The sequence below is a fragment of the Aythya fuligula genome, chromosome 1, assembly GCF_009819795.1.
Source record: "Aythya fuligula isolate bAytFul2 chromosome 1, bAytFul2.pri, whole genome shotgun sequence".
Taxonomy (NCBI): domain Eukaryota; kingdom Metazoa; phylum Chordata; class Aves; order Anseriformes; family Anatidae; genus Aythya; species Aythya fuligula.
Genome location: NC_045559.1, coordinates 116,862,321 through 116,876,797, shown reverse-complemented (window position 1 = coordinate 116,876,797; position 14,477 = coordinate 116,862,321). Strand labels below are relative to the sequence as shown.

At 39.4% G+C, this 14,477-nt stretch overlaps 1 protein-coding gene across 1 annotated transcript in view; it reads right to left on the bottom strand.

Annotated features, from left to right (window-relative positions):
• The window catches only part of LOC116497301 (amine oxidase [flavin-containing] B-like), a 50,312-nt gene continuing 35,835 nt past the window's right edge, over positions 1-14,477 (bottom strand). The window contains exons 7-15 of the mRNA XM_032200991.1: positions 13,387-13,536; positions 12,559-12,718; positions 11,026-11,122; positions 10,146-10,199; positions 5,966-6,023; positions 4,888-4,985; positions 3,592-3,703; positions 1,961-2,023; positions 1-1,556 (exon numbers count right to left, since the gene is read on the bottom strand). Of these exons, the coding sequence (XP_032056882.1) occupies positions 1,401-1,556; positions 1,961-2,023; positions 3,592-3,703; positions 4,888-4,985; positions 5,966-6,023; positions 10,146-10,199; positions 11,026-11,122; positions 12,559-12,718; positions 13,387-13,536 (948 nt within the window). The 3' untranslated portion in view covers positions 1-1,400. The remainder of the gene's footprint in view (positions 1,557-1,960; positions 2,024-3,591; positions 3,704-4,887; positions 4,986-5,965; positions 6,024-10,145; positions 10,200-11,025; positions 11,123-12,558; positions 12,719-13,386; positions 13,537-14,477) is intronic.

Below are 14,477 nucleotides of genomic sequence, written 5' to 3'. Positions count from 1 at the left end.
GTTAACGTTGTTTGAAAGGTTCTGAACTAGGGAGGGCAGAAGCACTGGTATGTGAGTCTCCTATCCCCAGTTACCTTTGATCTCTTCATTATTAAGATCCTTGATTAGTCACCAAAAGTGCACAGTCAGTACAACACCACACAGCAGGCAGAAGTGGCAGTGCTAATCACATCAATATGGTTGTTAGGAGAGACTGGAGCTCTGAATCAGCTGAGCTGTGTTCAGCATGAAGTAAGCGTTGAGAGACAGATAAGGGTATTATTTACTATGCTAAAGGTACATTTCCAAGCCTGTTGTGCCCTACTAGGCAACAGACACCCTCAAGGTGTTCAAAGTATAAACATAAGCAGATAAAAGAAAGGAAGAAGATAAGAAAATGGTGTAAAACAGTTTGTATGGGCAGCTCTACAGCTTCCTGGGATAAGCAGAGGTTAATTTGTTCACTTGTTATCTTACAGCTCCCTTCAGGGATCTAAAGGTGAACCCTGGAGGCAAAGAGATGTCAGAGAAGATGACAAAAATTCAGAAGTCTTTATCTGTATCATCACATTTACACAAAGTTCCCAGTTCACACTCAGGCCCAACAGCCTGGCCAGCCATGGTGCTCTACATACTGGCTGTCCTCTGTAGCCTGCTGGCTGTGAAGACCTGATCCCTCACAAGAACGAACTCGGAGACATGAGGTCTGCCATTCCAGGCAGTGTGAACATAGCCAGGGAGCCTGAATTGCAACTCCTTTGTCAGAGACAGTAAAAATGTTGTCTTTTAACTCACTGACAAATGACAGATGTGACTTGCAATGACAAATATGCCATTGGAAATACTAACAACCTATGGCCATTTCAGGTGGTAGCCTGACTTGTTCTCTAAGTGCTGCCTGGGCTCTGGACATCTGGGAGAGAAAAAAAAAATCATTAAAAAGGTCCTTAGCAGCAATTTGTGTGAACTAATCAATTACACTTTAAGTTAAATTTCTTTTTTCAGTCACACATGAGGGCAGAAATGCTTTGTTTCCAGCTAGGTATGAAGTACTAAGAAGACTTGGAGTTCAGGGCCTGGTTCAGAAGTGTAAAAAACACTGGAAAACTCATTAGAACAGGCTTTATTGAGGCATTTTGTCACCTGTGTTCTGAAATCTGGATAAAAATCTCAAGGTGATAATTCTTGGCAGGGTTTCCTAGAAATTCAACAACAAAAAAAGTTACTGATAGAAGGAGGCTTGGATTCAAAGGACATGAATCCTTTGAATATGGATCTCCATTTATCTCTCCACTCTAGTGTCTTCTCTCTACTCTTTTCTCCTCTTCCCCAGTCCTGATCTGTTTTTGGAGATAGGGAAGTACATGCCAAAAAAACCTCTGACAAAAACAAAACTGTGAGGCTTTGTGTTGGCACCTTTTTCAGTTTCGAACCAGAAGTCCTTTTTTGTAAGCAAATAACCCTGCCACAGCCACAGAGGTGAATACAGTGGAAAATCCAATCAGCTTTAGCAGTCCTGGCACAGATGGCAAGTTCCTCTCCCAAAAGGTTGTAGTGATGGGCAAAGCTGGAACATCCTGTGGAGAGAGCAAGCATTACCATCATAACATCTCCACAGTGAGAGGCAGAATGTTAATCAAAAGATTCTTGAGCAGAGTAAGAACTGGGTTGAAGCAGTTCGTGTTACCAAGAAGTACAGGGCATCAAAGTTTTCTACTCAGTTAAGAGGAATAGGAAGAGATACATGAAAAGGATTCATAGCCTAGTTTAAAAGTGCAATTCTTTCTAATCCCATGTTACAGAGTTGTCACATTGGTACCCTCTCTTGGTTTCTGTTATGTTCCTGTTTGTTTAGGGATGGATAGTTTTGCTAAGTAAGAAAAAGATTATTTTAATTTAAATAATTTAAAATAAATAAATAATTTTAACTCATCGACAACACCACAGAAAAGATAGTAATCCACTTAACAGAAAAACTTACAATTGACTCAGGTTCTGGCTTCCAAATTTCACTTTCTGGGATTTTCCTCATAGCAAACAGTATCTGAAAATAAATAAAATTTTCTAGTAAGCACCACTCATTTTTTGAAAGGGAAAAGGCCTTGTTTTCAATTTTTATTTTAAAATAGCATGATTAAGATAACAATTCAGCATATAAATCTTTCTGTATCCAAACTTTAAAGAAAATGCAATCTTTGTACAACACATTTCCAGAGAGACTTGATATTTAAGAAGACACTGCTCCTAGAAGAAAATAGAAACAGTAACAGAAAAAGCTTTCTATGTTTAATTGTTCCATGTGATATCAGAATTTGACTAGTCTCATGTGAATAGGGTAATATGAATACAACTAAGAGTTAAGTATCCACTCATGGCAAAGAGAGGTATGCATAAACCAGCTACTACAAGAGCAACCAATATATCCAGTAGTGGTTTGTTTTCCAAGTTTTACCATGATGTAGGATGTAGAATCCTGTGCGTAATGACAGACCACCACTTTCAGCCAGAGAAAAGCAAGATTAAAAAGGAAACCTTCACAATGGAAAACTGACCATTTATAGCACCAAACACACCAGAGATGAGTGGGAAAGCAAATTATCTGAAATGACAGTAATGAAAGACAGAAAGATGAACTTCTATAGTAAAATAAAATGGAGGTGGTGATATAAAAGTTTCTCCTATTCCACTAGAAGATTTAAAAAGATCTGCCATCATTTACAATGGGCTTTTATTCTAGACAAGATTCAGGAACAATTATCAACTTTTCAATAAAAGAGAGTGAGAAACGTCTCTGTACTGGATTTTACACATATTTTCTCTCCACTAGCAAGTGAGGGAAAGAAAGATAATGTATTTTTACCAGTCAAGCTCACTTGCCAAATTCCCTGGTGACATCCATGAAGATTGTGCTGCAATGTATATTCTTATATCAGAGAGGTCATAAAGCACTACCTCTGGAGATTTTCAAGAACATTTTTTTCCAAGAACAGGTATAACCTTCACAAATGGGACAGTTTAGGGACAGATGATCCCTGTCTTGATGGTAGTTTTTAGCCATAAGGTCCCCTTCACCTCATTAAACAAAGATGAAATTCCTTTTGCTGCTCTACACACCTAATGTTTATTAAAATATTTGAGGAATTGGCTTTTTTTCAGAAGTGAAGTATTTAAATTCTGGCTTAAGGACTATATGTAAGGTTATATTGATGGTATTTCACTACATAAATGCCGATGTTGTAAACAGTTGAAGGGACTGGCTTGGTCTGCAAACCTGCAGAACTGAGCTGTTCCCAGTGAGGCTAACAGCCGTGATCTCTCAGTATGGTGACTAACATGAAGTGCCCATCTGAGGGAATGATAACTAGATGAGAATCTTGGATTTCTGTTAAAGAAGAATAATGGATTTTGTTGCTGGAAATAGAATAGAGTTTGATCAAACGGACAGAGTTCCTCCTAAGCACTCCAAGTCTAAGGGTTCTTCACCCTTCACCCTTTTCCAGAATGCCTGAAGATGTCAACACGAAGGTCTCATTTTGCCTCCAATCAGAAGAAGATCTTTCATTTTCCATCAGATATTTGACAGTGTTGCCTGCTTTGGGTTTGCGCCTGTACCTCTCTGGCTGCTCTTTCTCCAGCCTGTATGGCCCCCTCCATGTATCCGCTCCACTCTGTGGCTGTCTCTGTGCCAGCAAAGTAGATCCTGCCAATGGGCTGCCGAAGAATCCTTAAGGGGGAAGAAGCAATAAGTCATGTCAGCCAGATCAGGAAAGAAAATTAAATCCTTGGGTGAACACTGGAATAGAAGTTTTTAAAATAACAATGGGTACTTAAAGATATTAACTTTGGATGAGTTGAGATGGATGGGTAGGCTGTCTGCATTACATTGCATTTCTTACAGTAAGTGTAACAGTGTTGGTATTTTCTAAACATTTACACTGCACTTCTTGCAGTGCTATTTCTGGATGTGAATTTAATGCTCATGTAGGTGTAAAAGACAATTAGGTTGAGAGGAGACTTTTTATATCTCAAGACTTTAGCCAGTGTCTTAAATACCGGTGCTAGGTATTACTCGTTCTTCATACTTTTCAGTGAAACATTCTAGATATATACATTCTAAATGTAAAAATATTCTAAAACATATACCCATAATATCTAAGCAACAACCAAAAAAAAAAAAAAAGCTTTTTTTTTTTGAGCATTCACAATTAGTGTCATTAAAATTACCTTAAAAACTAAGGCCTCCATATATTCTTCATTACAACTGTTTTATTGATCTAAATTCGTTTTGAATTGTGAAAACTTGTATTTCAAGTAGGCATTACAAAATACATATCTGAAAGCCAATCACTGGTCTGAGCAGTAAGTCTTTTTCTTCTTGGTAAATCTTATTTCCATGCAAAAATTTATGCCTGAGAGGACTGTAAACAATGGCACACTGATTGCTGTATTAAGCCTTGTCTGCTAAAAGAACAGGCCAAAGAAATCACTTGACTGTCAATGTTGACAGGAATTAACTCTCCACCAGTATTTACAAAACACCAGTTAAAGATGTGCTGGAAATGGTAACACTGATCTCAAATACCCAAAGGTTGTTTTGTAAACAGATTATGAAAACTTCCCAGTTCCTTTCCAAAAGCCTACTAAGTTGTATTCATGAAATAACAAAAAGGAAAAAAAAAAAAAAAAAAGAAAAAGAAAAAAAAAAGAACCCTAATGATACTGTACTCATCCATCATAAAGCCCAACTGAGACAAGTGGAAGGTTATAATATCTGTTTAAAATATTCTCTAGCAATCTCAAAGGTATAAAGCCAACAGAATGACAGAGGATTTATGACCCTTTCTGAGATTATTTATTAACTTGGTCTTATCTTGCTACTCTGAAATCCACTATAAATAGACACCATACCTTCCATACTGAGTCATTATGCCTGGTGGGAAGTAGGCTGTGTAGCATCCTCCAGAATACTGCTCTTCACACCAGTTCTTCTCTTCATAATGTACTGGCTGTAAAACAGACATTAATTCACTCAAGGAAAGGACAAAGTCCTAAGGAAGCTAATAAAAGAACTGAGGAGACAGCAGTGAAGAACAGTTTATGATTTGTTGCATGACAATGCCTGACATAATGAGCACATTTAACAAGTCTCTTAATGCAGCACAGATCGGAAACAATAAAATAAACCTTAATTTTAGACACTGCTAGCTGATGTTTTTATTTATTTATTTATTTATTTTAAAGCTAATCTGGGCACTGTAGAACATAATCCTCTTAATCTGTCAATGTAAATTTACACTTTGAGCACAAATTTATGCTTTGGGCCATGCAAAGAAAAATTAACCTCTGCTGTAAACAGGTGTAATACTTGTAATATATGCACAGGATACAAACACATACTGTTGAAAATGTGACGTGGTGCTTGCATGGTTCTGTGTACAATTATCATTGTGTTTAAAATGATGCAATCTTGAGATTGGTGTCTATAACATTTAACTCACATAGAATTTCCCTTAAACGATATAGGGCTTTGATCACACAATCTAAGTGTGAGTTCACACAAATCCTATCAGTTATTTACCATTACAGGGAAGAGAAGACAAGGGAAAGTCAAAAAGAAAAACAGATGCAGCAATGGATCTTAGCAACTGCTAAGACAGAAGAAACATTATGTTCAATATGGACTATGAGAGAATTTTGAAACAGTTGAGATTTATGGTGGTAACCATAATGAATGCCACCCTCATCAAGGCAGAGAATGAGGACAGATTTGCCTTTTTAACAGGTTTATAAGCTCTTTCTTATCTTCACTGTCGAATACAAAGCAAGGCTTGCTGTAACGTTCTCTCCACTCCAGAGGAGCAGGTACTTCTGTAGCAAAATGCTACATAGTGCTGTGCCAGAGCACTTCTGCATTCCAGTTTCTTTCTCCCCTTTGCCTCTGTAACACAACTGATGAGAGACACCATGATTTAGACTGTGTGCTTACATGTAAAGCTTCCTCTGATCCCAGAACCTTTGCATAGAGCTCACACAGCCTCGTCTTCCTGCAAGAGAAAAGCAACAGAAGACCTATGTGTAAGGAAAGAGAAAATACACTGCCTCTAATGTTCCAGTTTCAAGAGAACAAGCATTAGTATCTGCTCAAACTTGAGGTTCCAGCTTTTGAGGATCTAATTGTTCAGACTCTGGAGCAGATGACTTCAGAGATCTTTCAGTCAAACTTCTATGCTGCGTAAGTGCCAGTTTCACCAGCAGTTATGCAAGCAGTTCCTTTAAGACATCTCTAGCAGACCAAGTTCATATACTGCACAAAGATTCTCTAAACTGTCAGGAAAATAAGGAAGACGTCGCACTTTTTTTTTGGTCTTGGCACATAGTCTAAATTATAATTTGTTCCTACAACGATGCAGGTATTGGTAGCCTGAGGCTCAGAGAATCAGTACTTTATTTCTGTATCTATAAAATCTCCTCCTGTTTTAGTTTATGAGTCTATAAATCCATGAATATACTTCATGCTGTAGTAAGCCCCAAGTGCAATGAAGTTCATTCCTACGAGCTTTTGGGTCTTACTGCTAGATGTACCACACCAATTTCCAAATAGAAGATCAAGATGAAATAATGATGAACAATTATGAAAACCAAGCAAACACACAAACACAACACTGGAAAGACATTTATTTGGTTTACTTCTGGAAGCAAATTCTGCCCTCCACAGAGGGCCATGCTGGGCACAAGGGACAGCAATACAGCAGTCCCAGCTCTGCAGGGACCATACTTCCAGCTCTATAAGCCTATGAGGAAACCATATTTATGCTGACATACAACACAGCCCAGCTATACCCATAAGCAGCTGAGCTCAAAGAATGCTATGGAAAGAAGATGAGAAAAAGAATAGGAAGGTCTGAAGGCCCTTAATGAAGGTGTCCTTCTGTGCAGGCTGGGGCTGAAGCAGCAAACACGGAGGCTGCTGCTGTTTGGGAAGAGCTGTGGGCCTGGCGTGGTGTTGTTGCTGGCACGTGACAGGCCCAGCGGCAGCGTTGAAGGGAAGCAGCCCCTTCCTGTAGCCCCAGGACAGAAGCAGAAATGTGTGGTGACACATAAATTGGCTAGGGGGCTCAGAGAGCTGCGGGATCTAACTATGAACATCTCTCTGCAGTCAGGGGTTGGCAGGGATCCAGCAACAACCATAATGGAAGGGCCCATTTCCTCCACCTCTGTCTCTCTCTCCCCAAGTGAAGTGACCACCTTGCCCTGCAGAGCGCCAGCACTCCCACAGCGTCTGAACCAAATGAAGCCATTTTAACAGCAAAGCCCCCTGCCAGGGTCTGCCCACTGCCCCTCACAAATGCTCACCAGCTACTGCTTTCAAGGCAGCTCAGTAACACCACAGGGCTTCATGGCAAAGTGAGCATCACCTTGGGACCCATCTGCTTCTGCTCCTCCCAGCACCATGACAGGGATGAGGAGCATCCCTCCAGGTCTGCCTGTGCCCTGCCCCTTTTCCACGTGTGGGTTGCAGACCCTCCAGGGAGCCTGGAAATGGCACAGCAGAAACTGGTAGGGATTCTCATGTATGGACACAAGCAGGGCTCCAAGACACTGCAAGCCCTCTGCTGTTTGCCAACTATGTTGCAAACACGCATAAAGTTAGTTTAAGATAGTTGTGTAAAAGAAAATATTAAGCTTCAGGTCAAGGGCATCTTCAGACTACAAAGAAACTTCAACCCTGGAAGGAATTATTTTTCAATAACAAGATATTACTTGAAAGAAAACAACAACAATGCACACAGAAAAGCAGTTTCCAAAGGACTAAATTGTACCAACAATAAGCCTTCACTGAGGACATCCCCCTTAATAGAAGCAATCCTTGCAGATGCAGTGGCCTCTCTGCACCATCTGCACCTTTTGTCTTGGAGCAGTTTAAATAAATTCATATTTATAAATTTGTGGCTAATGCCCGTATGGAATATATGGCATATGCAGCAAGTAAAATCCTTATTTCTGGGCCTTGAACTCAGCTGTGAAATTACCACCAGAACTAAATAGGCGGAGTGTTATGCCTGGAGCTACTAAGGTAGGATCCTGTTGAGACCGACACCATGCCCAGTGCTTCCTCCCTGCAGTGAGGATGAAGTGCACATGCAGGCACTCATCTCTCCTCCCTGTTCTTTCATGCCAAGGCTGTGTGTGATGCCTTTGTTGCACAGTTGCGAAAGGTAGGGCACAATTTAAACACTGTAATTAGTCATTGGCACCTGGCCTGGGAACGCCAGCTGGAAGGCAGTGGTGGGCTTCACTCCTTTGGATCTGGCTTAAGCTGTAAAGCAGTTCCCATCCCCTCCCACCACTGCTGTTCAGCCAGGAATTAAAATAGCTTCCATGGACTCTACATCCAACTCCTCATATGCAGTACTGAAAACCTAACCCTATTGTCCATGCCATGATAAAGGGAGAGCCCAGCTATTGCTGATAAGAGAGCACTGTCTCAGGAAGGCAGCTAGTCCACCCTGCTCCTGCAGTCTCTCCTTGCAAACACCAAAGCCCCATCTAAATGACACAAACCATTTGCTTCCTGAACTTACAGTGGGAGAAGACCCAGCTTTGCACTCTGTCTTCTCCTGAAGATTGGTTTCCAGTGAAGAAGCCTTGTACTGATGTTCAGGGGAGGAGCTGCAGTTCAGGAGGCTCCTGCCTTGTCTGACTGTGACCAGGATTGCAGGGGGCAGAGAGGCACCCCCAGCCCTGGCACCAGGGTGCATCTACCAACCGTCGCACATTTCATGTCCATTCTTTACCAAAATGAAGTCCTTCCTATTCTAAGATTTATTGCACAAAAGACAAGAGTTCTAAATCCTTTTGTTTAAAGCTTGACCATAGGCAGCAGTGGTCAGCTGGTCATGCTAACACTTTTAATGCCCAGGGAAGAGTAGCCTTTCTTCAACAGTACCTCACAAATAGCTAGGACAGCCCTTCATTTCACAGAAATAGAAGCTCTTCTCAAGTACAGCAAATGCTCAGTAATATCTTGTATGTTGACACACAGTGTAAGATGCCATTTGGTGTTTATGATGGCTTAAAATGCGAGGCATGCTGGATTTCAGAATACCTACACCGCTTTTATCGTCAGTCACCTGCTGGGGGTCTATTTCAAAGCCTGAGTGCTGAGGAAAAGAGAGCCTTGTCCATTCCTGCCAAAATTAAGGGAGCTCTGTGGTACCTGGCTGTCATTTCAAAAGCCTGGGATATTAACAGGCCCATCTAGACCCATTATCCACAGACGGCTAGACTACCTGCAAAGCTAATCTGAGATGACTACATCTTCTCTAGTTAGGCTGGCTATTACCGTAAAAATGTTTACTTGGACACAGTATTCCTTGTGGCATGCTTGAAATACAAATGCATTTTTTTCCATGTCAAAATAAGGCTCTTCTTACATCCATACTCTATGTGTAGCTTTTAATTTGATCAGATACTGTGAAACCGTGTGATGGAAAAAAAAAAAAAATCTCATTACTTTGTAAATTCTAATTTAATAACAGACAAAAGAGGAGTACTGTATGCACAGATTTGTTTTAACAAGACAGTAAAAAAAACACTGCCTGATAGGCTTTTTTTTTTTTCTGCAGCTGAGGATGGAGAGCTAGAAGCAGCTTTTTGAACCCTTCATGATACTGAGATCTCATTCACAGCAGCTACAGAAGTGCAAGGGTTGTGCTAAATTACAGATGCTGAAATGACCCACCAGGGTGACTAGCAAAATCAAGCAGAGTGGACAAACCTAACTCTTCTGACAAGCTTTGTAATTGCACAGTGCAGTTGCATTAAGCCAGAGAGGCAGCAGCGGGGATGAGGCTACCCTGGCCCTTCCCAGTGAGGGCAGCAGGATATCTACACTACATCTATAGTCAGCAGCTTAGAGCAGTTCATCTGTTGGACAAGGACTGGCTGCCACATCTGCTGCCAGTTTGGATGAAGACCTTACAGAGTTCTCAAAAAAAAATAATAAAAAAAAAGCCCACCGCAAATAAGAGGACTACTTCCTTTAAGTGACACATCCACCTACAGTCACAAGGTTACAGCTTCCTTCAGATTAGGGCACTTTTTCCTGCTCTGGTTGTTTATAACAGAAGTTTGAGTCTAATAAAATCTCTATCATTTGTGCTTACCTTTCTTCTTTTGTGAGATTTGTCAGTCTTCTACACTTTCGAGCAAGAATGAAACTGTAAAAAAAAGAAGACCACAAAACAATTTGTTTCCATTATGTTACTATGTTCCCTGCATTATTTAAAATGCCAAAACCTTTTGATGAGATGATGTAATCATTAATATTAGTTCTTGGGTCGCTATCCAAACTATCCATTTTATCTTGTTGTGTAACATTATATGCTATACTCACTATGGAAAAAAACTATCTGGAAGAACCCACTCTAAAGTTCAGAGTTCATTTGTATGAGCTAAGTTATTAGGTCCCAGTGACCTAAATTTTATACAAGAGTGTGTGCAGGCATATAATAACAAGAGGTTAAACCTGGGATTGCTTGCTGGGATTGACATGGAAATTAATAACTTTCTAAGATCGATCAAGCAGTTTTTTAATAAAAATAATGTAATGCTAGAAAACAAATTTTCATTTAAAGAACTGCAAGTTTTGGGGAGGCAAAATATTTAGAGAAAGCTGTAAATTTGTGCATTAACCTCATTTTTTCTTTCTCATTTCATTCTGTTTCTCCATTTTTATATTTTGGTGCATGGCAAGGCAAAATATGACAGGCGGAAAAAGAGAAGAAGCAATAGAATTTCATCATTTAAAATTTCCTGTTAAATCATAGTGAGGATTTTTTGGAAAGAAAATTTCATAAAAAAAATCACTATACACTGAGAAATAACCCTTTAACTATCAGAATATTCTGAGTTTTAAGCGATTCACATGATCTGTGGAGTGTTATTTTATTAAAGGATTTTCCTTCAAAAGTAGCAGGTTTTCTGCTTCAGTTGTTGCCTCTAAGACAAAATAAAGAGGTATTAAGTAGATATCTTTTCTCTTACCCTATTATGGCAGGAAAGCTACCATCAGGCTTAGTATCATCAAGTGTTAAACCAATTGCAGCATCCTCGTCCTCAATCATCATGGTACCACAATACCCTGTAAGCACAAGGAGGAAAAGAATTTAGGATCCATGTATTTGGACACATGTGTGAGCTGTGAAATATTCAAAATTTGACCGGAAAATGCCCTAAACAACCTGATCCAAAGGTACCCTGCTCTGAGCAAGGAATTGGACTAGATGACATCCAGAAGTCCCTCCCAATCCATATTGTTCTCTGACTCTGTGTTTCTAATATAAGGAGATATGAAAATGAAAGAAAGAAGAAGGAAACAAAACAAAACCAAACAAACACAGAAAGTGATCCTAACCAAGTGACAAAAATTAGCACATAACCTTCACCAATCTGCAAGGCAGCACACATTGGCTCACAGAAGTGTTAGATCCTATCTTGAAGAGAAACTTTGCATCTGAGATGTGCTGACAATTAGCAGTCTTTTTGAAACAGAAAAGCTTCTGTCTTCTTCTTTAAAGCAGAAAGACAGTAAAGGAATCTATTGTTGAATTCACAATACAAAAATAAACTCCAACCCAGTTAGCAAGATTGCACAGAAATTGCAGAGAAACAGATTGTTCTCAGATACTGAAGATGTTCAAGTGCCTCTAGCACAATTGTTTCCATATGTGACATTTATGTCAGACAAAGGAAGAGATATTTGTAAATTGTTCTGAAAATGCAATTGTTCTTAAAAGAAGAATTTGAAGAAAATAAATTCTTCTTAAAAGAAGAAAAACTGTGCTATCAAAGCACAGTATACAAACTATGGGTTGTACCAGGAAATGAGAGTTACCTTTTGCCAATCCATCCCAAAACTTAATGGCCAGTATATGCCAAAATCCAGAGCTCTTAAAATCATTCACAGAGATGAAGGGTGTGTGACACTTGTAGACAAATAGGTGTGGACTCATTATAACCACAGAAGAGAAATGGGTGCTATTACATCACAGTTTGTCTGAGACTAAGTTATAAAAGAGATCTGAGGAAACATAATGGAAGTATTCAGCATATAAAGGGTGCAGGTGGAGATGTCCACTGGAAGACAAGGAAGACAACCTAACTGAATCCTGCCCAACACAGTCAGAAGGCAGAGGTTTTGCAGGCTGACAGCTGATGGGATAAAACCTCTCTCCATCATACGTTTCTTGTACCTTTAGATTAGTGTATGAGTGGGAGAAACTCATAAACAGGTATCTCCAACGGAAAAGGAGAGGACAACAAAGAACAACCAAAGCAATAAGCAACAAGCGTGACTGTACCTTGCCCTCTCCCTTCATGCCTACCCCTTTCTTTTTCTTCTCCCAGTCTTCCAAAACTCTCCCTCAAGTTTCTCAAGGAAAGGCATGGGAGTATATGGAATCTCCTTCTAAGAACCACCATTCTCTAAACTCAAAGTCCACTCTGTTACTATGTACTTTCTCCCTCTCTATTCCACTGCTACTACTGCTACTATTCCCTTTAATTAAAATGTAATACCCTTCTTCCTCCAGAAGGTTTCCTTGTAGTACACAATGCATTTGATGACTGAGCCCATTGGGATTCGGTTGATGAGCTGGTTTCTCATTGGGGGCAAAGGTGGGTTGAAATGAATCTTCAAACCAAGAGCTGGGGGAATGGCACTGATCACATATTTGCCCTGCAGAAGAAATTATACATAAGCCAACGACATTCTCAAATACGTCAACCTAACTATATTGCTCTAATGATTTCAGCAGACATCTGGAGAGGTTGCAGGGTGTATCTTCTAAAGCAATTTTGGCATTTAGTACAAGAATTGCGAAACTGAACCCTCACAAAATCCTGGTTGTTAAAACAACAAACAAGCATTATGTAAACAGCCATCTGTTCCAATGATGGGCAGCTGCTCTTTTCCCAGCACTTGAAAAAATCCAGTGGAGAGATTTTCTGTCTTATAGGAGTCTGTTGGTCGCCTTTCCATCTGGACTCCTCTGTTACAACTTGGAAGCAAAGCCTGATTTTTTCTTTTTTCACAGGAAGTTTATTACTAAGCTACAGTATCATGTTCACCTTACCACTATCCTTTAATTCTGAAGGTAACTGAACACAAAGAAAATATGGTAGTGAATGACGACTTTCAACAGACACTTTGCTTTTCAGATATCATTTTACAGTTCCGTCAGTGCTATTACGCAGGAACAGTCAGAAAACGCAACCCTCTGTCATAGTCGCTTTGGTCTCTGCTACATTTTTTTACAGGATTTTGTAAAAGACAAAAAGGAAAAACTGAAAGTTTTCTATCTGTCCCAATACAAATGGTTGTTTAGATGTATGAGGTTTCATCACCTCATATAATTCATGATCTAAGGTTTCCACTACGACGTTTTCACCCGACTGGTCAATGCGGACTACTGGCTTCCTCAGCTTCACTCGGCTTCCCAGGCGCTCCATTATTTTCTCACTGATCTGTCCAGAGCCTCCAACAAACTTTCTCTCCTGAAAGACACAAAATGACGACTCAGCACAGAGGAATCAGCAAAGCTGTGCATGCAGAGCTCATATAATGACAAATATTTTGCTTGGGGTTCAAAACAAACTTCATTCTTCTGTTGTTAACAAAGTTTCTTCAGGAAGATTAGCAGTCTTGGAAAAAGTCTCCACATTATTTTCTCTTTCAGTGAACTCCTGCACTTCCCATGTCTGACCACCAGCCAAAACTAGAAGTATCTGTAACCTCATGAGAAAAAAAAAAAACACACTCTCATGTGATCTTCAAATGGATTCCACAAACCTGTGTGCATCAGCAACACTGATCACATATCCTGAAGTATGTAATCCAACTTAACTTAAACTCAAATAACCTCCAACTTACTGGAGGATTCAAATAATATTTTATGCATTGTATTTACAATTAAATTATCTATAATTACTGATGTATCTATGCATGTTTATCTGCATTTTTATGTGTTGTAATTTTTATCTTTGTATTTTTTATCTTTTTTTTATCTTTTTTTTTTTGTCTTTGGGTATTTATTTGTGATTAAATAACTTACATTGGTAAAAATATAATTATTTCAAACATATTCACTAAAATTTGCATTTCTAAAGTAGAAGACCATTAACAGAGTCTTTAGTTTTTTGAAATGTAGAAGCAGCACCAAGGTACCAGTTTTGCAGTCATTTTAGAGCAATACTATACTTAAGCAGGGCTCTTCATTTTCTTCAGTCTGATTTTAAAATCTTTACAGTTTTAATTCTTGGAAGCTTGTGTCTTTAGGAACCCAGCTCCAGGCTACAATTCCAGTATTGATTTGAAGTGCTCTGCACACTGATGCAGCTAACATTACCATCCTCATGAAGTATTTCTGAAGCAGTAAGTCTGTCTTCAGCCTTATACCAGAAGGAAACATGATATTTTCCTTTGTTTAAAAAATTAA